The 25997-nt window shown below is 50.8% G+C and overlaps 1 protein-coding gene across 2 annotated transcripts in view; it reads left to right on the plus strand.

Annotated features, from left to right (window-relative positions):
• The window catches only part of SH3PXD2A (SH3 and PX domains 2A), a 193263-nt gene that overhangs the window by 141634 nt on the left and 25632 nt on the right, over positions 1-25997 (plus strand). For both annotated transcript variants that reach the window (XM_080912611.1, XM_080912612.1), the window contains one exon: positions 985-1116. In XM_080912611.1, the coding sequence (XP_080768737.1) occupies positions 985-1116 (132 nt within the window). The remainder of the gene's footprint in view (positions 1-984; positions 1117-25997) is intronic.

Raw genomic sequence — 25997 nt, forward strand, 5'->3', positions numbered from 1 at the left:
TCTCACTGATTACACCCCGGCCTTTCTCTCTGAGGCTTTTAAAACTGCCCAGCACTTAAAGACAAGGGGAGCCTCTGCTGGTTGTGATGGCAGAGAGGCCCAGGAAGGCTCCTCTGGAAAGCATAAGGCTGCTGTCTGCATGGCCCTGCAGAGCCAGGACAGGAATGGAGCTGAACTTGAGGAAAAGTTGGGGGGGGGGGGCGCTAGGCTCGCCAGCACTGGCGCTGGGACTTTCTTCTTGGGTTTCAAGTAAACAGTCTGGGCCCTCCTCCCATCCCCTGCCTCCACCCCCAGCTCCTCATTCGACGGGTCTCATGTGTTTCTATTTAAGGGTTGCGAGTAAGCCCTAGTGATTGGCGGCCTCAAAGCCTCTTGACTCTTTGCTGGACCTAGGCTGTGGAGAAGTTCTCTCCCTCTCCCTCCTGAGGGGAGCCCTGCTTGCCTTTTCTCTCTGGGTTTACCAGCTCGGGTAGAGGCAGCCAGCCTCCTGGACCTCCCACTCCTCTCTCTTCTTTTCCTCCCCTGTGCTCTGGCCTCAGCCTTCATGGGCCGCCCACTGTGCTCCTGTGGCCCTCCTCTCACACCCCAGCCAGCCCAAGAGTCTGGAGAGATGGGAGGCCCCAGGCCTCTCTGCAGACTCCCCCATGCCGGCCTGTGACTAAGTCTTCACACGCAGCAGCAGGCTTTTCCCTCAATTTCCTTGGCTTCCGTCTCTGCCTGTCTCTGCCTCTCTCCACCCCCTTCTCCTCCCCCGTCCCCTGGCTCCCCATGTCCCCCGGTCCCCGCGGTGCAGCGGGCCGGTGTGGGGCCTTGCTATATGGCCTGTCCTTGGGGCCCAGCAAGCTGCGAGCCCCGGCTACGGGCTGCTCCGCGGTGCAGAGCTGGCGACCGAGCAGCCTCCCTCGAGGGCGATGGACAGAGGGCGTCCCGGACGCGGGGCTACAGCCGGCCGCTGGCTCACCGCGTGCTTTCTGCCCTCGCCAGGTGCCGACACCAACGCCGAGCCCATGATCCTGGAACAGTACGTGGTGGTGTCCAACTATAAGAAACAAGAGAACTCGGAGCTGAGCCTCCAGGCCGGGGAGGTGGTAGATGTCATCGAAAAGAACGAAAGCGGTGAGTGCCTGGCCTTCGGGCCGTCCACTCCTGGTTCCAGCCTGGCTCCTGGGGCCAGGCTGAGTTTTTGTTCCTCACCTCCTCCCCCCACCTCCGCAGCTATACGTTATTTCCATCTGGCAGAGAGAGGGAGAGGGCTGAGGAGTCTGAAGTTTCCCTGTTGGTTTGGGCTGCAGGCCAGCAGTTTGCCTGGTGGTGGAAGAATGTCTCCCTGGCTTGAGGCTAATTAGCCGGCTTGTGCTAATGCAAGGCCAAGGTGGCATGAAAGTGTCCTTCCCTTATTCGGGGACCGACCCCGTGCCATCTGAGGCCCAGAGGAGATGGTGGCTTTAGCTCAGGGGTGAGTGCCGATGACAGCTTTCCCAGTTGGGCTGTCTGTTTGCCAGCTAGGATCCAGGCAGGAGTGGGAGGACCCAGCCAGCTGGTGGAGAAGGCAGGCATGACATCACAATGGGTTCCAGAGTCCCCAGACCCCGGGCAGGATGTCTGAGGAAGGGCCAGGCCCTGCAGGAGGTTGGCTAGTGTCTGGGCAGTGAGTGGGTGGTGAGCTTGCCTGCCTCCTGCTGAGCTGGAAGCCACCAGGACTTGGGAAGAGGGCCCAGGCACTGGATGAAGCCAGTTCCTGGAGGGGTCCTGCAGTAGGCCACTTTGTCATTAGGAGCTGACAGAGTCCATGTCTATGGCTTGCCAGGATCTACTAGCTCCAGTGGACCAGAATTTCTTGATGCCCTTGGCAAGAGAAGGCACATTCAGCAGATGGAGAAAAGTCTGTTAGTCCATGTTGCAGGCTCACTTGACTCGTGGAGGGCCAGAGGGTCCTCAAAACCACAGCATCCTCTGCTGCCTACAGTCTGCCCTGTGGCACTTGAACAGGTTCGGGATCTTATTTTGGTTTCAGTTTCGGTTTGCTGGGGACAGGCCCTGCATGTAGGTGTACCCCGGGAGAGCATTTGTGAGCCCTTCAGGAGGGAGGCCTGTCTGTTTTCTTCTAATATGCTGAAAGGAACACAATTCTCAGGGTCACTGTGTCCATTCTGTGGATAGAATGACTGAGGTACAGAGAGCTGGAGCAGAAACAAGTCTCCCGAGGTCAGAAACAGTGCCCCGGACCTCTGAGTGATAATGCAGCTTCAGAGACCCTAAGGAAATTTCAGTGGACATTCTTGGGTAGTACAGGGCTGGACTCCCCCTCCTAAGGCTGGTGTCATCATAGTCCACATGAGAAGTCAGGCTCTGTCCCTGTGCATGGGTGGCTGGCCGTGACAGAAGGTGACCTGGTGTCAGGTCTTGGTTCCAGCTGAACATCACACATGGTTCCTTTCCTACTAACTTTATGGTACTATCAGCTTCATCTCCCTGATCTCTAAGGAAGCTGACATTGCCTTGGGGGTTCTCTGTGTCCCTAGTCTCTAAGGCCTCCTGAGGGATCTCTCAGAACAGAAGGAAAGGCAACAGGGAGGGAAGGTTTGTTCACTTGGGAAGTTGCTCCTAGGAAGAGTCCTGCTATATGATTCCAAGAGCTCAGGCTCTTGTGTGTGGTAGCACATTCCTTTAATACTAGCATTCAGGAGGCAGAGGCAATTTCTGTGCCTCTGAGGCTAGCCAGGTCTATATAGTGAGTTTGAGGCCATCTGAGGCTAAACAGTGAGGTCCTGTCTTAAAAAAAAAAAAGAAAAAAAAAGAAAAAAAAAGACCCCAGGGATTCATTTGCTTTTTCCCTTCCTGTTTCATATCTATAACCCATGGACTCTTGCCTGCGGTGAAGGAAGAGTTCAGGGACGGTGGTGTGAGTCTGTGTTAGAAAACTTCTGGAGATACCTGCTTTCCTGCTTGCCCCTGTTCTCTGTGCAGCCCAGTCTGGCACAGAGATTGCATAAGAGAGCTGCTGTTCTTAGATCCTAGCTACTGCCAATAGATGGGTAACTTCAGAACCCTTCATTTCTCTGGGCCTTACCTTTTTCTCCTGTAACAGGAGGATAACCTCATGGCTGCTTGGAAGCAGGAGCCAGAACAAACAGCCCTACCTTGTGTCTGAGCTTTTGGGGGGACTCAGCAGGGCCCACGGTGTCAGATGGAGAGAGCCTCATTATCTGTGGCTTTCCTGCTGTCCTGGTGGTTTGTGGAGCTAGCTATGTAGCTACATGTATGTTTGAACAGGCATCTAGAGTACTATGGCTGTCTGTCGTCTGTTTGTCCATTGAAACCAGGATGGCTTAGATGTACATCCAGCTTAACAAGAGAGACAGGGTAGAGGAGAGAAAGTTAAGAGGCTCAGACTTCAGATCCTGGGAAGTTATTCTCTGGCAAGGAAGCTGGATTGTGGGGGTTGTAGGTGAGGTGAGGCGTGTGCATCCTGAGAGCTGGTTTTGGAAGGAGTGGTGGGTGAGGCTTCTGAGCTCTAAAACAAAGATCCAGTTGTGATGTCTTTGACCTGGGACATGGTGAGCGTGTTACAACATTTCCACTGGCATTGTTGGGCAGCAGCCCCGGTGACTACCATCCCCCAGTCTTCCTACTGGGTGTAGGCCTCTGCCTGTGTGCTCTTTCACTTAGCTGGGAGTTGCTCAAATGGAGGGCCCATGGAGAGACACAGCAACCTCTGGCTCTGCCTGTTTGTCAGAGGTCCCCTTGACCTGAACGGCAGCCAGGTGATGTGGGACGTGGGCATGCCAGCACCATGTATGGCTGCCATCCATCTAAAGCAGTCTGTCTGGAAGGTGATTCCAAGCCTATAAATGGCGTGTGCCAGGCTCCAGATTGAGTAGGACAGTTCCACTAGTATTACGAAGTAATCCCTTAGTAGGAGGCACATTAACCATTCTGTAACTAACGTAATGGGCAAAGAGTTTAGGTGATTCTTAGAATCCAAAAGCTGAGCTCTCTCCCTCCAAAAAAGGCCCAGGGGGAAGCTGAGAACTTGCTGCTCTTGAGCGCTGAGTGAGTTTCCCGTGTCGGAGACATGTTGAATAGATACAGGGACTGGTCAACATGGTCAGGGGTCGCCCCTTAGCATCCTTGGCAAAAGATGTTGCTTGGATCCTGTTGGCATGCTGTTCACAGGTAGTGGGATAGTAGTGATTAAATTGATCCTTTGAACTTGGAGGCAGGCATCAGTTGAGAAGATCTCAAGAAGATGATGTGTCCCCTCTCTGAGAATCACATATGTGGGCAGAAGTCACAAGCACCTTTTCTGATCAAACAGAAAGAACCCATGTAGGAGGACCATTCTCCTCTGGCCAATGAGATCACATAGATACAGGAATGTCCTTTGCCATCCGGCAGGCCATGCCAGGGCCTGCAACAGCCACTGTTTCTTTGTGGAAACCTCTTGACCCTTCAGCCTTTGGTACCTGAAATGTCTCCTTGAAGGACAGTCTTGTATCTTGGAGACCGTATCAGCTGCACCTTCTGGCAGGCGTAGCTAAGTCCGGCGCCTGCAGACTGCTGATGTCAGGGTCCGGGTTGCTAGTTTCCATGTTGAGCAAAGCTGTCTCTAGCTTTCCAGGATTGTTTCCTTCCAAGACTGCAGCCCAGGCAGGGAGTGTGGAGATGAGTCAACAGAATTTCTCCTGCTTCAGCTTTCATCCCGAGTCTCCGCTTGCTTTTTGGCATTGGTGTGATACACGGAAGGTTCTCACCCTTCCTTGGAAGCAAGAAATTTTGAGCTCTTGTCAATCCAGTCAGATTCCCAGTGACAAAACTAAGCCTTGGGAGTCTTTATCCACCTAAGCAGTGCTTCAGTGCATTTGATCTGTGACTGAAGGCTGGAAATTCCTCTAACTTGCTTAAGAGACTATTGAAAGACTACGGGAGAATCTCTCGAAGCCAAGAGTAAGATTTGAATCCCACCTGGGGAGGTTAGGCTGGGACTGGAAGCAAAGGTCAGCACAACCCTTGCTCTGTCTCTGCCTCCCCATCGTGTGCAAGTGTGTATGTGTGTCTACAGTATATCCATGTGCATGCACTATGTGTGTGTGTATGTATTGCACTTGTATGTTTGCCCACCATTTATGTGTGTGCACGTGTGTGCATATGTATGTACTCACATGTGCACACACATGTGTGTGTGTATATATGTGTATTGCATGTGTATTGCAGCCACCATATAAGTATGTGCACATGTGAGTGTGTATGCATGCACATGCGTGCATGCACACACGTGTGCACAGACATGCACACAGGTGTGTTTTGTTCTCTCTCTCTTTGATACCATGTTGACTCAGAGCACAGCTGTACACCTCTCCTCACTGCACATGAGCTATCCTCCTCTCGTTCACCCAAGATGGCAGCTTGTTTACACCGGGTAATCTGTGTGCCCCAGCCTCTGAGTTTTCCGTTGAGATAGTTCCCAACCACTTGCTAGAGCCTCTGGTTCTTAGTTCGTATTTTAAAGTTTGAGTTGGAAACTTGCACACCTGTGGCCCTGGTTCATGGGCAGGCTGAGGCAGGAGAATCATTTGAGTCTACTTGGAGGTTCATCTGAGAAACATAGGGAGATAGCCTATCTTTTACATACATACACACACACACACACACAAAAACACACACAGGAATATATACTTGTCAATCCACTAACTTTCCAGTGATAAAATGTGTTATGTATATGAACACACACACACTCATGAATCTGATTGACCTCTTGTCAGCCCTTGGATGAGATATATAGCCCTAATTCAATCAGCAGAATCCAGAAGAGTCGCCACAGGGGTGTGGTTTTGACTACTTAGCTGACCTCTTCAGCAGTGACTGTTGGAGGCATGTTTTGTTGTTACTGTGTGTGTGTGTGTGTGTGTGTGAGAGAGAGAGAGAGAGAGAGAGAGAGAGAGAGAGAGAGAGAGAAAGAGAGAGAAACAGACAGAGACAGAGAGACAGGGAAAGGGAGAGAGAAAGAGAAAACATGCATTATTGTGGAGGTCAGAGGATCAGTTTCCAGAGTTGGAAATTCTGGGAATCAAAGATCAAACCCAGCTTGTGGGACAAATGTTTGAGTTTATTCTTGTCATCTAAAGGCATGTGTAAGAGAGCCATTTGGGTAAGGGGTACCCCAAAACATGGGTGTCTACAACAGTTTACTGGAGAGGCTGTGTATGTTAGCAGAAAGTATGTGTGCAAGAACCTGGAATTCAAATACTGGGTTTCAGATCTACTGCTGTGGGCTGAGAAGGCTGCTCTGCGGTGGGATGCTTGCTTAACATGCACAAAGGGTTTTACCCCCAGCACTGAGGCTGGGAGAGAAACATATTCAAAGCCTGGATTTCACCCCCAGCACTATAAGGAGGGAGGGGGGAGGGGAGAAAATCCAATGTTACCCTGGCATTAGGAACAGGAATCAATTTGCTTCTTTAAAAACATTCTTTTAGATATATTTATTTTATTTTGTGAATATCAGTGTTTACCTTCATGTATGTGTATGTCCACCACATACATACATACCTGGTACCTGCAGAGGACAGGAGAGGTCATCCAATTCTCTAGAACCGGAGATACTGATGGACAGACGGGTGCTGCAGACTGGACACAGGTCCTCTGTAAGAACAGTGCTAGTAACTGCCCTTCAGTGTCCTTTTTCCAAAGTAAAAGAGGCAGCCATCCGTGCTGCAGGGACTGTTTATAAAAGTGAAACATGCTGTACATGGTGCTCATTAATATACTCATTGCTTTATTTCATGTTATTGAATATTCCCTTTGTCACCGATAATTGCTTATATACCCACAGGGTTCATATCTAATTGGTATGAGAATTCAAGCTCTTAAGATGCAGACTGTATTGTGAGGATAGGGTTGCTTCAATTTTTTTTTTTTTTTACTTACATTTATTTCTTAGGAATAATAAATGCCAGGGGGCTCTCATGCCACAGCATGTGTGTGGAGTTTGGAGGATAACAGAAGGTGGTTCTCCTTCTGCTGGGTCAGTCCTGGAGATGAAACTCATGTGGTTATACTTGGTGGCGAGCAGCCCCATCCGCTGATCGATCTCACCCACTTGGCAGGACTTCGTGGGCTTTCTGCTGCCTTAAGTCGACTCTGCTTAGCTTCTGAGTCTTGTGCTTAAACTTTGCTCCACTAAGGAACAACCCCATTGCTGACCCAGACTTCCAGGCTGTGCTGCCTAGGGAACTGACACCCCAGTAAAGACATGCTTGACTGTTTCTAGAAAGGGTAGTTCATCGCCAGATGCATTGCAGATTAATGAACCCACATTTCTGTCTCCAAAACAGCCCGTTAAGAGCGAGGCTTCCTGAGAAAGTGTGCAGGAAGGTCCTGTCGGGGTATCAGGAAGCCTTGCCCTCTGATAGCTCTTCTCTTCCTAAATGCATGTGTGTCCCTGCTGTAGCTGCCTAATCAGCAATCCCTACGTCCATTCTGGTCCAAGGCCATCTCTGGTATGTAGTATGTTCACTTCATGACACAGGCGGGAGGAGAAAGAGCATAAATCCTTAAGCAAGCCAGCCCGGGGCCCATCAGCCCAGCCTTATTCACTGTAGGACCGACATCATCTTGGAGCTGAGATTGCAAAATAGTCTCCTAATGAAAATCTCAGGCTTCAAGATAGACCTGGTGGTGACTTTGATTGTTTTGTGTCCCTTGGAAAGTTTCTTGGATCCTCCAAGCATCAATTTTCTTACCTGTGTGACGGGGGACAAACCACACAGCCCCTGCTATGAAGTTGGAGTACTCTGACTCAGAAGGGCTCCGTGTTCAGGGACAGAGACACAGCAAGTGCCCAGTGCATAACAGCACTGCTTGGACCCTGGACTGGGAACTTGTGATAATGTCAGATGACAGTGCTGGCCTAACATGCACAAAGCCCTGGTTTGACCCCCAGCATCATAAACTACTCATGACGGTTCACATCTGTGATCCCAGCACCTGGGAGGAAGGGACAGGAGGATCCTAAGATCGAGGTCATCCTTGGCTAGTTAGCAATTTTGAGGCCAGTCTGGACTATACGAGACCCTGTCTCAAAACAAAACCATGGCCCGACTGGTACAGCAATGCACAGTTACCATCCTGGGCCAGTTTCCCCACCTGGCCAGAGAGTGAATTATTCTCAGTGTGGTTCTAACAGCACTGTGGGCCTGTGAGGCAGAGATAGCAGCAGAAGGATTGCTGCTTGTGACGTTAGGACTGCACCTGCCAGAGCCACCTCCTTTGGAGCTCTTAATTGCACAATTGTCCTTGTCCCAGCCTGTGACAAAAAAGAAGGGCTTGTGACAGAGGGCCGACTCAGGAACAAATGCCTTCAACCAGAATGCTTTGCACAAGCCTGGCAGTGAGGAGGTCCACCTAGGATGCCACCATGCCCACCATCAAAGCTCTCCCACCTGGGGCAGAACTGAGGTGCTGTGGGCCAAGACTGGGCCCAGGGACAGGGAAGGGTGGGCTTTTGGAAGAGCCTTAGAAAGCGAACACATTCCAGTGGCCAGAGGGGAGTGTGGGGTGGTGAGCAGGGACAAGGCACTCAAAGCAGAAGCAGCGTGGAACGTTGGTCAGCCCTATATCAATTAGCCATAGGCTTCAGTAAGCAGGAGGGATGTCTGAGGAGATCTTGGCACCCATCTTCCTGGCCCTCAAGGAGGGCAGCAGGAGCAGGTGTTGGGGAACAAGGAGGCTCTAGAAATAGTTCTTCTCTCAAGCAACACGAGCCATGACTGTGCTAGGACGGCATCCAAGAGTTCGTCTGTACCGAGCGCTCTCAGCCCCGTGCCAGGATCCAGCTGCCAGGTGACAGGGCAGGGCAACAGCACTGGACTCTCCTTCTTTCTCACTTCCAACCTGCTCAGGTTGGACAGGAAGAGCAGCCAGTCACCTTCACCTGACTGTCTCTGTAGACAGAGGTGACTTGACTCTTGTGATTCAGGCCACTCTTGCCTGTGAGTGGACAGTCCTGGAGAGCCTACCCACCTCCCAACACACACACACACACACACACACACACACACACACACACACGCCTGTCCAGATGTCTTTGTCCCCAGTAGAAGTGGCAGGTCTCACTCCCCAGCCACAGTATAGGGAGAAGCTCTTCCCACGTGTCCTCTGCTCTTACATAATGGGCTTCAGCTAAGTGCAGGGTACTTTGTGGGAAGTGTCATTTGTCAGAACCTCAGGGAATTTGGGTTGAAAAATTGCCCCTTCCCTGTTCTCTCACCAGCTTACGCCGTGGCTGCTGATATCACACACTTGGGTTTTCGGTCATCATTGTGGTAGCTGAGGGTAGCCCATGGCAACCACCGTCATTCCTATCAGCATCTTTTCAGATTCCATAACCTCATCCTCTAGGTGTCCAGTGCTGACCGAGAATTCTAGCCTTAAAGTGGGGATCAACTAGGGTGACCCAGTTAGCTCACTCGTCCTGAAAAGCCTTGTGAGAATCAATGCTCCACGGGGTTCCCGAGCTTGGAGCCCATTGAGTCCCCCCCAAAGTGAAGGGAAGCTTCTGGTTCCTATAGCTCAAGACCCTCTCTTTCTGGTGGAAACGTGTGATACAAAGCTGTCTTTTGAGTTTCACTGTCAGCCCATGATCTCCATTTCCCTTCCTAGCTGGGCATCTCTCTGGCTTCTGCTAAAATTCATTTGTTTCTCTCAAGCTTCTCTTGAACCAGATTGTAGGGAAATGGCCCAGGAGAGCCACAGGAGGTGACAGAAAGCCAGACTCAGACTCAGTCCGCCAAGGACTAATGGTAACGTGAGCAAACTATGCCTAGGTCTGAAACTGAGGCATGGTAGCTGTGTCTCCCTTCCTAGGGTCTGGTCTGTCGGCACAGGCACAGCTACCTTTGGCTTGCCTGCGGTGTCTTGAAACCTAAGTGGCCAGAAGTCTGAATGTCTGTTCTCTTCCATACCTGCTGGGGGATCATCATAGAGAGGTCAAGGACACCTGGGGAAATGCCTGCCCCTGCCAGCTAGCAGGGGTTGGTTTTTTTTTTTTTTTTTTTTGAGCATCCTCCTAGGTCATCTCGCTCTGAATCATAATACTTTAAGTTTCAGATAGAAAAGCACACAGTTTTTAAAACCTCTTGGTAAGAGACAAGGTGGAGCTTGGTGTTCTCTCTCTCCAAGTGAAACCCAGAAAAATGAGGTAACTTGCCCCGAGGTTGCACAGCAGGCATGAGCTTTTCCTAGCATAGGTTAACTCGGGTTAGGAGCCCAAGTGCTTGCCCCCTGGATTTTGACATCTTTGGAAGGGCAAACCCCAGAAAGCTTTGCTGTGTGACTTCCCCATATAAATACTAGGAAGCAGAGGTCAGTTCCTCTGGAGCAGAAAAAGAGCAAGAGTTGCAGGTCAGAGAGACTCTGAAGGAGGGTAGGGAAGCTGTCCTGCGCTCCCTGTCTTGGCTCCCCAGGTCCTTCAGGAGAGGCTGGGCTGTGTGAGCGGTAGGTCTGGAGGAGTTTGGGTATTACCTGAGCTATGCCTCCTTGGCACTAGTCCAGGTGCCTCCAGTCTGTGTTGCCTTTCCCTGCTTGTAACCAAACAGAACCATCCCAGCCCCTCCTCCAGCCCTGTACCATATGGAATAGACCCGCCATCTTTGTCTCCTCTCTTCAGTACTCAGGAAAATCCTGCTCTCATAGCCGGCAGGCTTTGAGATCGTGCCATGTACCACATGGCCATGCATAGAACCGGAGCAGAGCAATGGACAGGGATCCGCCATTGTGCTGTCCTTGCCAACAGTGACATCCCTGAGACTGTATAATTCAGATACTGTGGGAGCTTATTACATTCACCGTGTAAAGCCAAAAGCAAGGGAGGGTTGACCACAGGAAGCTAGGGTTCAAAATGGCACACAGACTGGGCTATATGGGTTTGGTGGCGGCTTGGTGCTGGGCCGGGTGGCGAGAAGGCTTCTGAAGAGGGCACATCTTGAACAAAGGAGTGGCAGGCAACGTGCCAGAGTGGAGAAGTCAGGCGTTGCCTGCAGGGTGAGTAGGTGGAAGGGGCTGATGAGATCTGGCTGAGGAAGGAGTTTGCCCTTGAGTAGCCGAGTTCAGATGCAGTAAGTAGGCTGAAAGGACCTACTGTGTGCTGTCAAATAGTAGGTACTCTCTGCTGTACAGAGGGAAGGAGGTGGGCAGGGCTACCTCATGGCTCTGGGATTTTGATACTGAGAAGTCAGCCTCTAAGGCCTTAGAAGTAATGTAACAGGTATCAGTGGATGGGAGGCGGGCTTTTGGGCCACTACCTGCCAAACCACTGCTCCCAGTTGGGCCCTTTAGGCTGTAGCTGAGGCTAGATTTTAGACTCACTTCCCCAGCTCTGTGTATTTAGAGACTCATTCCCCTAATGTGTCTGCATACACCACCAGAAAAATGCAGACTTGCTTGTCTAGCCTATGCTCTAGAGTGAAGCGGGGACAAACTGGCATGCTCCAGAGGATGCAGTACTGCCCATGGCTGACTGAGTCCCTGTCAGACCCCAGACTCGGCCCCTGCAGCCTACTTTCAAAGACAGTCTCTGTGGTGGTTGGCTAGGTACATAAGCCTGGCACTCCTGAACTCTTTCTCATTTGTTTCCTGTTCTCATAGGGCCCCAGCCTGCCCATGGCTGGGACTCACGTACTTGAGTTGTTGGCTGGTTTGAGCCGGTTTGTTGGGAGGAGATAGATGGCAAGCCAAGTGTGGCAAGAACACGGGGCCTTAGGTCCTGTGCCAGCCAGCGCCCACAGCATCAGGTACATGCTCCTAGCATGGCTGGCTTGACCGACTAACCTCTCTCTAGCCTGGTGGTGTTTGCTGCCAGCACCAGACACCCACTTTTTGCCTGAGGCTCTGGGTCAAGGGATTGCCATTGGCACAGCACCCAGGGTGTTACGTTAAAGTTGTAGAGCCGTTCTGGAAGGAAGCCAGGCTTTGCACAAAGTGTTCTTGGTCAATCTGGGCTCTAAGCTCAGCTACCAGTTAATGGGTGACCTCAAGCCACTTTGTCCCACAGAACACCAGCTGCCCTTGTCTGAAGGGTAGAGGGGAGACCACAGCAGTGGCCACAGTTGCTTCTTTGAGCTCCCCGATTCCCTAACCACTACACTTTTATCAACTGAACCAGAAGTAGCCTCTCTGTCCCATGGTGTGGAGATCTTAGAGTTAAGCTACCTCCTCTCCCCTGGGCCTGTGTAAACATACAGTCTGTCTCCACACAGGAGGCACAGGAGAGGGGAAAGTGGCCATGTTGACCATCCCCAGCCAGCTCTCCCCAGCTGCCAAATGGGTCAACGGCTGCAAGCGTCCCTGGGTTTGTAACAGTGATCACAGCGAGGGCTCCTGGACACCTTCGGAATCGACTTTTCGGGGCCAAATGCTTTGCAGATTAAATTTCCGGAGAGAGAACAGCTGAGCTTCCCCCAGAGCCACTTCTTCCTGAGGCAGGGAAGGGGCTTCATATATGCATGCATTGTTCTCCCTGATGAAAGGAGGAGGGTGAGGGTGGTCCAGTGCCCCCTCCCTCCTGCAGATGACATCAGCCACTGGGGCAGCCGGTGCTTCTTGGATTCTCTAGGACGTGCCTGGAACAGAAAGAATTTCATGATAGGGTTTTGGGGTGGCTTTCCCCCTCTCTAAATAATGTTTTTGAGGAGTTGCCATGGAGACCTGTTGGAAGCAGGGGGGCTGATGAATGTCTTTGGTCATGTCAGATGAGGACAAGATTACCCAAGTGAGGGAGAGTGTCCCTCCCGTCAGCAAGACTGTGGGGTTCCAGGGCTGCCCTGCCAGAAAGCCAGGGCCATAATCACAAACAGACTGCGATCACTTACAACCAGAAGTATTACTTTAGACTCTTGGCTTTGGTGGGGAAGAATGTAGTTTCCCTCAGCCCCTCCCCCACCCTCTCAAGTTTAAACAAGATCTGTGAAAGCCATAGCTATGGGCCTTAAAGAGGCCAGAATTCAAGCCAGGCAGCCTTCTCATAGGCCCAGCTTTGGAGAACTTCATTGAGCTCCATTGGTTTGGGGTTTGGGAACTACCCTGAGCAATTTGCCTTCCCCGTTCCTCTTTGAGGTGAACTGGGGAACCCTGCTTTCCAAGAGTCACTCCTGTCTTCCTGGGACTTCCTCTTCACTGACACACTCACTGTCCAAGTATCCAGGCATTTTCCACACATGTACCATATACTTTCATGGTGTGATGAAGGCGGTCAGATGGCTGTCTCAGAGAAGACTGTAGCTTAGCATACTGGGATGTTGGGGTCTAGCCTAGCCCAGGGGTGGGAGCTACTTCTCACCCTTTCCCCTACCTCAGCCAGTGCCTCCCAGGCAAGCCTCAGATGTGGTCCCATTCGGCATTAGTGTAGTGGAGCGATGGCTTTGTATGGGAGCACGGTGCCCAGGCACTAAGCAGATCTGGGGGCTGTGTGGACCTTGTTGCCAAAGTAGGATTGTAACCAGCCATCATTGGAAAAGAACAAGAAGAGTTTATTTAGTTCATCATCTGCACTTTACATAAGGAAGCAGTATCCAGGGTTCCTGCCTCCCTGGATCTTTTATAAGTATTTACTTTCTCCCGCTTTCAGGGCCCAGTACTGTCCTAGGCCTCAGTGAATAGGCAAATACAAACTTACCTCCTTGGATCCAGAAGGCCTCTGCTTACAGTGGGGACAAAGGCTCTTGACATTGACACAGCCACAGGGAGCATTTTAGACTTCTGTCCAGACTGCACTGAACAGCTCTATCTCTCAAACCCCACGAAGACATCCCACCATCTTACCTTGTAGGTGTGGTTCCAGGGGAGGCTGTGGGGAGAACTGGATGAGACCTAAGCCAACAAGGGTAGGTTCTGATCTAGAGGCCAAGCCAGGAGGAAGGTGATGGAGGCGGTGCATGTTTTTACCAGTACACTTCTTCTCTGTGAAATGACATTGTAGCATGCTGTGGCCAAGGGCTAGGAACTTAGATGGGAGTATTTTGGACCTGTCATTGCCGTGTATTTAGAGGAAGATGTTCATAGCCCATTTCTGCCCCTCGTTAGACTCTAGCTAGGCCTTCTCATTGCAGATTTCTAGAACGGCATCCCCCTTCTAAAAGTTCAGAATTGGAGAGCAGTCTAGGTCAGCTACCTCTCCAGCTTCCTCTCTCATCTCTGCCGGAAGAGAGGTTACTGATCAGCCTTCTTCAGAATGGAGAGAGCCAGAGCCAAGCAAACACGTAGGCGCGTAGTCAGGAGAGACATTAGAAGCTTTCGTTCACTTATTCACACACAGACCTTTATTTCCTGCTGCGTGTGCCAGACTCAGAGGTGTGTTACAAAGACCTCCGTGAAGAATTAAAGAGGAGACGGTTACTCATCATTACTCATTAAGAGGACATTCCTTATGTCCCTCCTTACTAGTGGTATGCACGTGGGGTGGAGCAGGAAGTTCGGAGAGCGTCTTATTACAAACCCCTCCAAGGCTCAGAGATAGTCATCCCAGGACAAGATGCTTCAGTGATTTGCTGCTTTCTGGAGATTGAGTATAGGAAGGCTTTGCATATGGCGGATGAGTGGTCTAGGATTACCTTTATGCCAGGCATGGGGCAGAATACCCTTTCCTGTGATTAGCACCCCACAGTCCTGCCCGGTGTAGCGATGTGACCTCGGCTTGTACAGACCAAACAGCTGTGGCCATGGAGCTCTATATCCCAGACCTTCATATGTTCTGTGCAACACCCAGGAAACCAGCCCTCTGTGGTTCTGTAGGCACTGGGTTAGGTCCATGGCAAGGAGCTGTTTATGTTCTCGGGGGTAAGGGGAGCAGGTCTCTGGTGCAGCCCACTCAAGAGTTCCAAGTTGTACTCATTATCAGGGAGTGCTTCTTGGGTGGGTCCTGGTATGTGAACCTGTGCACATGGTCCCAATGGAGCCTAGGCAAGATTGCATGGCTTCCTCAGAGGGACACCTCCTCCCTGCCTCATTCCTCTAGGAGCCTTAACCTGGGAGTAGGCCTGTCCCTGGTAAGTGGCCCCCTATCCTCCCTCAGCTTTGGTTTTCCATTCCTATGAGGGGAGAGGTCTGAGTAGAAATGCTCCAGTTGGGTTCACCACCAGTTTGCAGAGGCTCCAGCTCTCATGATGGGAGTTTCTGCCTCCTGCGTAGCTAGAACTATTTAGACAGCCAACCACAATAGTCTGTGTTTCGGTTCCCTAGGTCGGATCTCCCTGAGTGAGAGGAGGTGCTGTCCGTGACTTCCCAGCATTGGGGAACTGGAGGAGAATAGCTGCACTTCATTCTAGCAGGACAGAAGGCACTAGGCTAAAGAGATGGGGGCTGAGGAGAAACAGCCCCCAGCACCAGCTCCTATGGACCCGGGGACTGAGTGTGGGAGATCTTGAGCCTGCGCAGAGCAGACAGGAGTGACTACTTAGACCAGAGAAATGAGAAGCCTGTGTTCTCCACAACCACTTACTAAGCCTCTTCTCTGTCCAAAACATGCACGCCAGGCTGGGGTCTCCATAAGATGCTAAGCTCAGCAACGAGGTGCTGTTCTCCAAGATCTCACTCTAGCTGGGGCCATACCATCAGCTCACCTCAGGTCAGGGTGCTGGCAGCTGAGGGGAGGAAACCATAGTGGCAGCGGAGAGGGAGACAGAACTGCACAGAGCTGGTGGCTTGAAGGACAGGCCTGAACACAGTGATGAAACAGAGAAACCAGCACAAGAGAGAACCCTGAGTCCTACTGGGCCAAAAAGAACAAGACAGAATTTCTTTCCCCCAAGGGACTGTGAAATGCTAGTACCTAGCTCCCACGCTACTAAGTAGCCAGGCTGTGACTAGTGAAACTGTGACCAACATGCAGCTAACTGTCTGCTCCCAGCTTTCCATCTGTAAGATCGGGATGATACTCAAACCCCATGTGATTATAGAGAAAGCAAACGGCCGAGTGGTAGTTACATCCCATCCTTCTTCTGACAGGCAGGAGTAGGCGGCCATCAAGTCCTTGGCAGTACGTGACATCTGCAGGTAGAGGGGTCTGTCAGATTCCCCAGTTTCTTCCACCTTCCAGCAACCTAGAGACTTTCCAAAACAAGTTTCTCCTCTGTTTAACCTTAGAGCAGCCATAGGTTATGGAGGGCAGGGGGGGTCTGTCCCCATTCTCTAGAAGCAAGCAGTTGGGAGGCTACCTCAAAGTTTGCTGAAGGCCAAGCTGTGTGTAGCCCAGGGCCTACAGAACATTAAGCCACTGCACTAAGTCAGCGTTTCCCAGAGAGTGGTTTGTACACACGTGCTGCTGGTCACCAGCGGAGTAGCTCCTCATCCCCTCCCCACCCCCGCTTTCCTCTCACTCCACATTGGGTCAAGGAGAAAGCGTTCACTGGGGTTCCTAGACTGTAGTGCACTGGCTGATAGCCTCTGTTTAAGGGAAAAATCCGACCTAATGTACTGTCTTGCTGAACCTCAAGGCATTGCTGTGTGTTCAGAATTTCACAGGAAATTCTGAAAAGCATATTTACATTTTTTTTAAGTTGTCAGTTGAAGTCAACACTAGGTGTTGCTGAGATCACTTGCCGGGCTGTTTGAGGGCTTGGGGGGAGACCCCAAGTGGGACACCTTCTCCTGCCCCACAGTATACGAGGGTGATACCGGCAGCTCCCAATTTCCAGCTGGAAAAGGAGCCTGGAAAAGCCTGGGCATCGGTGGTGGCTGCTCCCCATACCACGCAGAGGAATCCACGTTGTCAGAAGGCTGTTGACGTCAGGCGGTGCAGAATTTTTGCAAGCCCTCTATTTAAAATTCCCCAGAAATTAAATAAGGAGGGTTTGGAGGGAGGAATGCCCTCAACAAATTGTAGAGTGGGTTTGTTTTGTTTATGGAGATGGTCTTTAAAGTTGCAATTGCCCCCGTTTTATTTTTGCCCAATTGAAGAGGGGCTGGGCTCAGCTGGGAGGGAGGCTACAGCTCTTGGTAGAAACCTACTCAGTTCTGAGGCCAGGAAAAGAGAAAAGGGAAGTCATGTGCAGACACATCCATGTGCCTTTCTCAGGTACTGGAAGGAACACTCGCTGCCCTTTGGAAGACTCCCTTCCCAGCACGTGGACCTATCAGGTGGCTTACAACCACTTGTAACTCCAGCTCCAGGGCATGTGACACCTTCTTCTGGCCTCCAAAGGCACCTGTATGCACAAGACCCACACTCAAAAAAAAAAAAAAAAAAAAAAAATTACACAGAAAAAAACAAACAGACAAAAATAAAACAAGTGAAATCACCAGACAGTCTGGAGACTGTATCAGTGGTAGGCTCCCTCATGAGACCCTGGGTGTCCCCCAAGCACCGTCATCTACTCCGTCCCCTCCCCACCAAACTTGGCAACCACAAGGCAGTCCAAGGCCTTAGCTCCACACTGCCAAAACAAAGTCAGACCTGCTGCTAAGCATTTGCTCTTTTTAGGTGTCCACTTGTTTGTTTTTCTCCCCAAAACCCTAGCAAGCTGTGGGCTTTCAGATTCCCCTTCCTACACACAACACCTCCTCCTTGAGCCTTTTCTTCCAGCTATGCTGACAAACAGGTGTCAATTCTGATAGGAGGTATGTCCCCTGAAACCTTCATCCACCCTTCCTCCCATCTACCTAAGCATGGTCCATGCAGTGGTCTTGGTGGCACAGGGAAGCCATATGCAGCCTGTCTGTTTCACACCGTGGGCATGGTTGGCCCCTTACTGCTCTGTCTTGGTTTGATGCTCTACAATGACTGACTCTCTCTTTAGATCTCCTCGGTAACAGAGGTAACAGGATACAGCTAGCCTCCTCGGTTGTAGCAAAGCTCAAACTCTCAGCCTCCATTTCCCTGCTTGGGGCTGGCTACCTTAGTTTTTTATTCATTGGAAATAAAAAGATGAATCACTTTAAGTACAGCCACCGAGCTAGCTCCTAATGCTCAGTCAGTGGTGTGTCCTATGGCCACCTTATACATACGGTTAGAACTGAACTGAAGAATTTCCTCTCTCCTGGTGGTGCTGGAGTTGTCGTAATGTCAAAGTGGAAAACATAACTTGTGTTGGTGATGCTGATGTAAGTAAATCTGTCCTGCTATAATCTGTACAGTCAGTAGGCAGAGGCAAGGGATCACAAGTTCAAGGACAGCCTGGGTCACATAGACTCTGTCTTAGAGAAACAACAGCAACAAAAAAACCTCACAATGTTTGGTTGTTTTGTTGGTTCGGAACAGGGTGTCACTATGTTGCCCCAACAGAGATCTGCCTGCCCCTGTCTTCCCAGCACAGGAATTAAAGGTGTATGCCACCATGTCAGGTTCAACGATTAAGTTGTAGTACCCATCATATAAAAATACAATATACACAAGTATGCGCAGTATATAATATGTAACTGATAAACAATTATCTCACTAACATATATTTACTATACTTTGCTTTAGTATGTACTCCCATTTATATAGTTCAAAAATTACTCTAACACACGTCCACTGTGTCATGTTATTGCTGGTCTCATACACATCATGTTTGTGGTATCTCCTGATTATATCACAAGACCCCTTCAGGTAACTGAGCAAGACTGCTCACTTACGTGTATGGTTTTATTTAGTACACTGTACGCTGTTCATACAAAAGCAAAGTCTTAATACATTTTCAGAAGTTGTCTTCATCATTAGGTGGCACATGTATATGCAAACTATAGAATCTGGCAAAGATTTGGTGTTGTGTGGGGCTATCTAAGGCTTGAGAAATGGTGATCCTGAGTCACTATTACTTGGCAAAACTCTTGGGTACAGATCTTGTACTGGAAAGGCTCTTTGGTCTGGGTGTCCTTGCCTCCTTTTGTTACATGGCCCCAGAGGAGAGTTCATGGATGTGGGGCCAATGGGATAAAAGCCACACCTTTGACTGGTTTGTGACTGAGTTGCTTGAAGGCAGCAGTGGCATAGGGAGTCAGTAAATGGTCAGGTTTCATGTGAAAGACAGAGTTTGTAGGGCGAGGTATAGAAACATGAGGCTGGTGAGATGCACCCACATCAGCAGGTAAATGTCGCCTCACAAGCCTGGAAAGCAGAGCTGGATTCCCCTGCGCTCACCTCAGGGTGGAGGAGCAGTTCACATTGGTCGTCTCTGGAAGGGCTGGCTGGAGAGAAGTCGAGTGTCACCACCCAGACCTGCGCTTGTTCCACTTCAGCCACGGAGCTGTGCAGCATGCATGTCACCATCCTAGGGTGGCCTGAGATTTCAGGTTGGGAGACACAATTTTTAACCCCCTCCTGTTGCCAATCCAACACCTTCCTTTGCCCAGGATATTCCCCATTTCCAACTAAGATTTTGTGGTTGTTTTGGTTTGGTTTTGGCTTTTTGAGACGGAATCTCATAGATGGTAGTGGGGTGGTGGCCTGAAACTCTGCTTGTCACCAGGGATAAGCTTAGCCTTCTGGTCCTCTACCTCTGGATGCTGGGATCACAGATGTGTTCCTCTAGACCAGCTTTATGCAGTGCTTGGGACTGAACCAAGAACTTCACGAGTGCTAGGCAAACATTCTACCATCTTAGCTATATCCTCAGCTCTTGGTATAACAAGATGTTTATGTTTAATTATGTGGGCGGGGGTGTTCTGTGTAGAGGTAGGTGTACTTGTGTGCAGGTGCCCACAGGCCGTGAGCATCAGATCCCTCGGAATGGAGTTACGGATAATTCTAGACTGCTGAACTTGGGTGCTAAGAACTCAGAGGATCTACTCCTAACTGCTGAGCCACATCTCCAAGCCAACATCCTTCATCAGCTCCAAAGAGCAAATGGACGACACTCCTGGGGTCCTTGTGTTTTTGTCAAATCTCCTTTTGATTCTTTGCATCTCGTTAGATTCTGACCCATTATTACCATCTGTTTAGACCCCCTCCCTGCTGGCTTCTGGTCCTGGCAGTCTCTTCTAAATGCAATGGTGCCACCAACACAGCATGTATGTCCTCACCCTGCACTGATTAAAACATCTAGCTGGCAGGCCAGGCTTCTATCAGCCCTCGGTAGACATGCCAGCCAGCAGCTGGGACCCCTGCAGTACTGCAGCCCCAGAGATTGGGGGGGGGATCATACAGATTTAAGGGCCCAGAAGTCTGGGCTGTGACACATTCCAGCCAACCAGGTTAGCAGTGACTTGGCTCTCAGAACCCCCGACCTCTCTGTCCAGCATAGTTAGGTTAGTCTGTAAACCTCCATCCAGTGTCTAGTTAGCATCCCTGGGGAATCTCTCCTCACTCCAGATCTGATCACTGAGCATCTCCAGTTTCTTCAACAAAGCCTTGCACCAGCACAAGCAGGGCAGGAGCTGCCTGGGCCCTCCTGTGGCACTTAGCCAAGCTGCCTCCTTCCGCAGCTCACCCAGTGTGTGGCTGTGCCCTGCTGTCTGGCACATCCCAGTGACGTCTTTTACTCTCCCTGCCCAAATACTGCCAGATACACACTTTTGTCCTCCTGTCTCCCTTCCTCTTTCCCTCTCCCCACTTTGTTTCCAGGGTCTCATGCAGCCAAGGCTGGCCTCAAACTCACTACACGGCAAAAGATGACCTTGAACATGTAACCCTCCTTTCTCTGCTTTCCATTGTAGGTTGCAGGTGTGTACCACCATGCCCAATTTATCAGACCCGTGTGTTTTCAGTGGAGACCTTCCCAGGTCAAAGCTAAATGGCTTTGTCTCCAAGACACACACACACACACACACACACACACACACACACACACACAAACACACACATATCACCTACGAGCCTTTGCCCAGCCCTGAAGCCCTGAGGTCTTCGTTTCTGCTCCACGGCTTTCACTTAAACAGTGGGAAGCTAGCTCTTGGCAGGTTGCTAGAAATCAGGTTTTATTTTGAATCTTTTTATCTATTGTATAATTAGATTTTATTACTATATATATTAAATTATTAGACTATGAAGGTATAGCTAATCCCTATACATATACTGTGCTATCTAGGGCTACTTTACAGGAGGAGGAATTAGCTACCTCTCATTAGTTAGGAAATACAGGTCTGGGATTTTATCCCAGACAGTATATAGTTGGAGAGCTCTTGATTAAACCTGCCTCTATCTTCTGTTATGTATCCCCTTTGCCTGCAAACACTTCATAGAAGAACCACTTTCTTAGTACCTTGCCCACAACACTGCCGAACTCCATCAGGGCCCTGGGGGCTTGACGGACCCCAGCCTAAGTATGGGTTGATCCAATGAGGTGGGCGGCATAAGCAGGGAGAGATGGCAGCAGCCCAGCCTCTGTCTCCTTGCCAGGGACTCCACAGAGCCTTCCAGATGGTGATGTAGGCAGTTTGTGCTCATGGTCTTGGAATCCAGGCACCCTGGGAAGGCTCTGGACCCTGTGGCCCCAAGGCCCCATATGGGGAAAGGGAGTGGACCACGGACAACAAAACAGGGGAGTGCCAAGGGAGGACTAGGTGAGTGGGTCAGGAGGGCAGGCGCTTTGTGGGTGTACACAGGAGGAACTGGGGAGCCCTTGACCAGCTCCAAAGCCTCTCCTGTTTTCTTTGGACCGTGGAGGCCACACGCTGAGAACTGGAGTGTGTCTTGGCAGGAAGAGGCTGTGACAGAGCCTTCTGACCAGGGGAGGCCTGGCCCAAGGATGCTAGCCTTTCGCTGTTCTTAAAGGCACAGCATGTATGAGTGGGCTGCATTTCCTGTTCCTCAGGTCCCTCTAGAGAGAAGCCCTGGTCTTCTGCTGCAAGGAGATAGGAAGGGAATGAAGCCGAGGCCAGGGCCTCAGGGCTCAGCCATGGCCAGGCGGTGTGTGCTGGCGGTTCTCAATGGATGCTCACTCATCCTAACTCTCCTGCCTTCTCCAAGGAAAAGAAAGGCAGGAGTGCCTAGGCACATTACACTTCTAAAGAGAAGGCCTGCAGCAGAGTGGAGGGAGACATTTGTGGCAGCAAGTTAGGGTTCTGCCTGAGGATTCTGGTAGGATGGGCTTCTGGCTCCCCAAAATCTAACCCATCAAGACTCAAAATGTCTGCAGTTCCTTTAGTACTTGGGTCCACAACACAGCCTTTGTCACCTGGGAATGGAAGCATGAGGAGCCCTGGGTCAGAGTTAGAGCCACACATAAACTGTCTCTGCAGTGTCAAGTGCCAGCTCACGTGGGCAAGACTTTCGACAAAGAGTGGGGACACTGTGTTGGGTGCAAAAGTAAGGCCCGGAGCTCACTTATAGGTGCTGGCTTTCTCAAATTCCAAAATCACAGTTGCAGCCTCTCTCAAAATATTGGGTTTGGGCCAAGGGGCTGACACCCCAAGGGCTGGAGCCTGGAGAACAGGCCTCTCCTGCTGGCCTTACAGCTGTGTGCCCTGCCTGGGGTGCTGAGGAAAGAGAACCCCATTTGGTTCTTAGGGGTGGCTTTTCTTTCACTGGAACGGTGCCTGGCACGTACCAGGAAGGAGCTCAATAAAAATCCTGGGTGATTGACAATACTGTGTTTCTGATTGGCAATACTGTGTTTCTGATGACAGTACTGTGTCCCCCCTTCCCTATAGATAGTTATTAATATCCTGGTAAGCCAGTGAAGCTCACCGAGGGCCAGCGGCCCAGTTAGGAAGTGGTGAAGCCAGGTCTCAAACTTGTTCCAGTCCTAGGGTAAGCAGAGCCAGAAAGTGGGGAGAGCTGGAGCCCCAAGGAAGACACCTCTCAACATCTGGAAGGCTTGGGAGGGTTTCAGAAGGGGAGGAAGGAGTAGGGGCTCCCCTCCCCCACCATCTGCTTTGTCCTAGGCTGAGCAGTGACCTCACAGGACTTTATTAACATCCTAATAGTACACAGCTGGCCTCTCTCTAGCACTAATGAGCTCATTATCCTCCCTACTTAAGGAGGCCATTGTGGCCTGTCACCCTGGGGACAGCAGTGACCTGGGGGTGCCCATCACTTCCTGCCACCCTCCCCCAGCCATGCTCAGCCCCAGCTGCTGTCCTGCTACTCCTTTTCCTATGTCCCCTTCCCTTGTCTGTCTGTCTGTCTGTCTGTCTGTCTGTCTGTCTGTCTGTCTCTCTCTCTCTCTCTCTCTCTCTCTCTCTCTCTCTCTCTCTCTCTCTGTGTGTGTGTGTGTGTGTGTGTGTGTGTGTGTCTGTGTGTCTGCCCCTGCCTCCTTGTGGAAGATTCAAAATTCATTCCCAGAAACTGGCCAGACAGGTGGGCTGTAAGTGAACAACCAAATGGTCAGCGAAGATACCTGTGCCCTGAGATGGGGGCTCCTGGGCCTGAGCAGTTCCTTCCTGGGGCTGGACCACTATGTCTTCCAGCAACCGTGTTAGGCACAGCTCTCCGTTCTATCTCCTTGGCACTTAGACCAAGATAAAGAGGGAGGCTCATGAGGTCTAGCAAGCAGGGAGGCCTCTCCCGTGGGCCTTTGATTCCTGGAAAAGACCCTGGGGAAGGAGGAGGAACAGGGCAGCTGCGGGCGTTTGTTCTTGGGTGACTTTCCAGCCTGGGGCTCTGCCTTGGAAGACCCCTTACAGGTCACATACCCACAGGGTGCTCTCTCAGGTTTCTCTGAAACTAATCCCTGCTGTTTTCCATCCAGAGTGGGAGCCCCTCACCCCCACCTGCATGGACCCTCTAGGTGACACAGCTATCCTGCTTGTTTGGAAAGCACATTACCCCCAGCCATCATAGGGTGGAGATGCTCAGAAATCAGCAGCTCCACTGCACTGGGATTAGCTCAACCCAGCCACCAGTATCTCCTCTGATTCTCCTCTTCAGCCTTGGCAGATGGGCCCCATCATTTACTCTAATATCAGAAGGGAGACTGAGACTCAGAAAGGGTTAGTCGCTTGTCCTGGTCACACAGCTAGGTGGTATTAAGCCAGGATAACATAAGTGACAGTATTTAGGGACCTGGAGTGTCAAGGAGTCACCTGTATCGTCTAGAGTGGCTAAGGCTCAGACTCTAGCTGAACTCTCTAGGTTTTAGGCCTTTCCTCATCTCTAAAGTGGGAAATTTAATGATAGTGACATTATTTCTCAGTGATAAAATAAAGCAGGAGCTGAGCATTCTTACTGTGTTTGGCTGCAATTGGGTAACGCATGCAGATGCAGACGTAGCTCTGTTCCCATATGTACGTGTGCCCACCCCTTCGACACCAAGTATACACTTGTCCATTCACACACACACACACACACACACTAATAGAAAAGTACATGCATTACTATGCATCTAAAAGCCCCATAGGATGTTCTGGTTCATGTTGGCCATGCTCAGAGGTCTGGGTCCTATTTGTCCCTCCATAGGACAGCAATGACAGCAAAAACTGGGTCAGGAACCCCAGTTATAGCAACTGATGTCAGTGGCATCTAAGAGAGGCCTGCTAGCCACCATGGGTGTGAGCAAGCCCAGGGAGTCTGCAGGGAACTAGGTAGACACCTCTGCCATGTTCACCCATGCACACCTAGGCAACCTGCCCATCATAGCTTGGTGGAGGTGCCCACTGGTAGGCTTTTCTCTACAGCCTTCATATTCCCTGGCACCAGTAGGGCCTGGAAGATACCCAGTCCAGTCCTGCAAGCTGGAGTAGGAGCTTAGGCTAGTGGATATTAGGCTCTAAAGATGATGACTGTCTCAGCCCCAGGTCCTGCAAGAGAAAGAAGTTCTAAGTTGATGTCCAGGAGAATAGACATGCTTTGCTGTTCATCACTGAAGGAAGTCAGGACTGGAACCCAAGCAGGTCAGGAAGCAGGAGCCAATGCAGAGGCCATGGAGGGATGTTACTTACTGGCTTGCTTCCCCTGGCTTGCTCAGCCTCCTTTCTTATAGAACCCAAGTCTACCAGCTCAGGGATGGCTCCACCCACAATGGGCTGGGCCAGGGATGGCACCACCCACAATAGGCTGAGCCCCTTAATCACTAGTTGAGAAAATACCTTACAGCTGGATCTCAAGGAGGCATTTTCTCAACTGAGGCTCCTTTCTCTGTGATAACTCCAGCTTGTGTCAGGTTGACACAAAACCAGGCAGTATACCATCTCTGCAAAGAGTAGACAGAGAAACCTCTTTGGACATAAAAAATGAAGACAGCCTGGTGCTTACTGACCAGTGTGTGGTGCTTGGAGCTTTCTGGTTCAGGAGAGGTAGTCAGTAAAGCCCCCTTCATACCCTTGACTGCTGACCCTACCTGGCTTCTTCAGACACTGACAGCATTTATTACCCAAATGTCAGAGCATGCGAGGTAAAGGCAGAGGGTGAGTGGAGGCCCCCCAGCTAATCAGCATCCCCAGCCCGACCTTGGCCTCAAACTGAGCATCTACCTCCCCACCATCTCTCATTCTCAAAGATGTTGAAAGCACATTCTGTCTGACAGTCCCGGGATGTGAGCCACCAGGGACTATATTCTCTCTCCACAGAATCTTAGTGGGTCTGCTTGTCTGCCCTGAAATCCACCTATAGCCCAGAAGCCGGGATGCTAGTGGGTATCAGTAGAGTATTTCTAGGCTCTGGCCTAGATGGGCCTGATGCAGGTAGCCTTTGGGCCTCAAAGAAGGCTTAGATGAAAAGTTCCCAAGGAGTGTGTGTATGTCCTGGTCTTGCCATCACAGCATTGCACAGAGGAAAGGCCTAAAACTCAGTTCTAGTAAAGGCTGCATAGTTGCTCTTTGCCATGGGGAAGGAGCCCCTGCAGGCCTCTTTTTCACCCCTAGAAGAAATGAATACTCTGTCCTATGCCAGGCCCTGGGTCATGGGATTTGAACTAGAGAACTGGCCCAGCTGTCAGCAGTAGAAAAAACAGACTTCAGAGTCAATGACCCAACTGAGACCTCTGAGGCATACAGGCCAGGGCCTCAGTGGGCTTTACGGAGCATCAGGCAGACAGTAGAACCGTCTACAGGGATGGGGAGGCTGGGCCACAGACTCTGGAAACTCGGGCCTGTTGTAAGGGACAAAGAGGGCCTAATTTAAGACCTAGGAAATGGCTTTTGTTCTAAGGACC

Source organism: Micromys minutus (assembly GCF_963924665.1).
Source record: "Micromys minutus genome assembly, chromosome: 2".
Taxonomy (NCBI): Eukaryota; Metazoa; Chordata; class Mammalia; order Rodentia; family Muridae; genus Micromys; species Micromys minutus.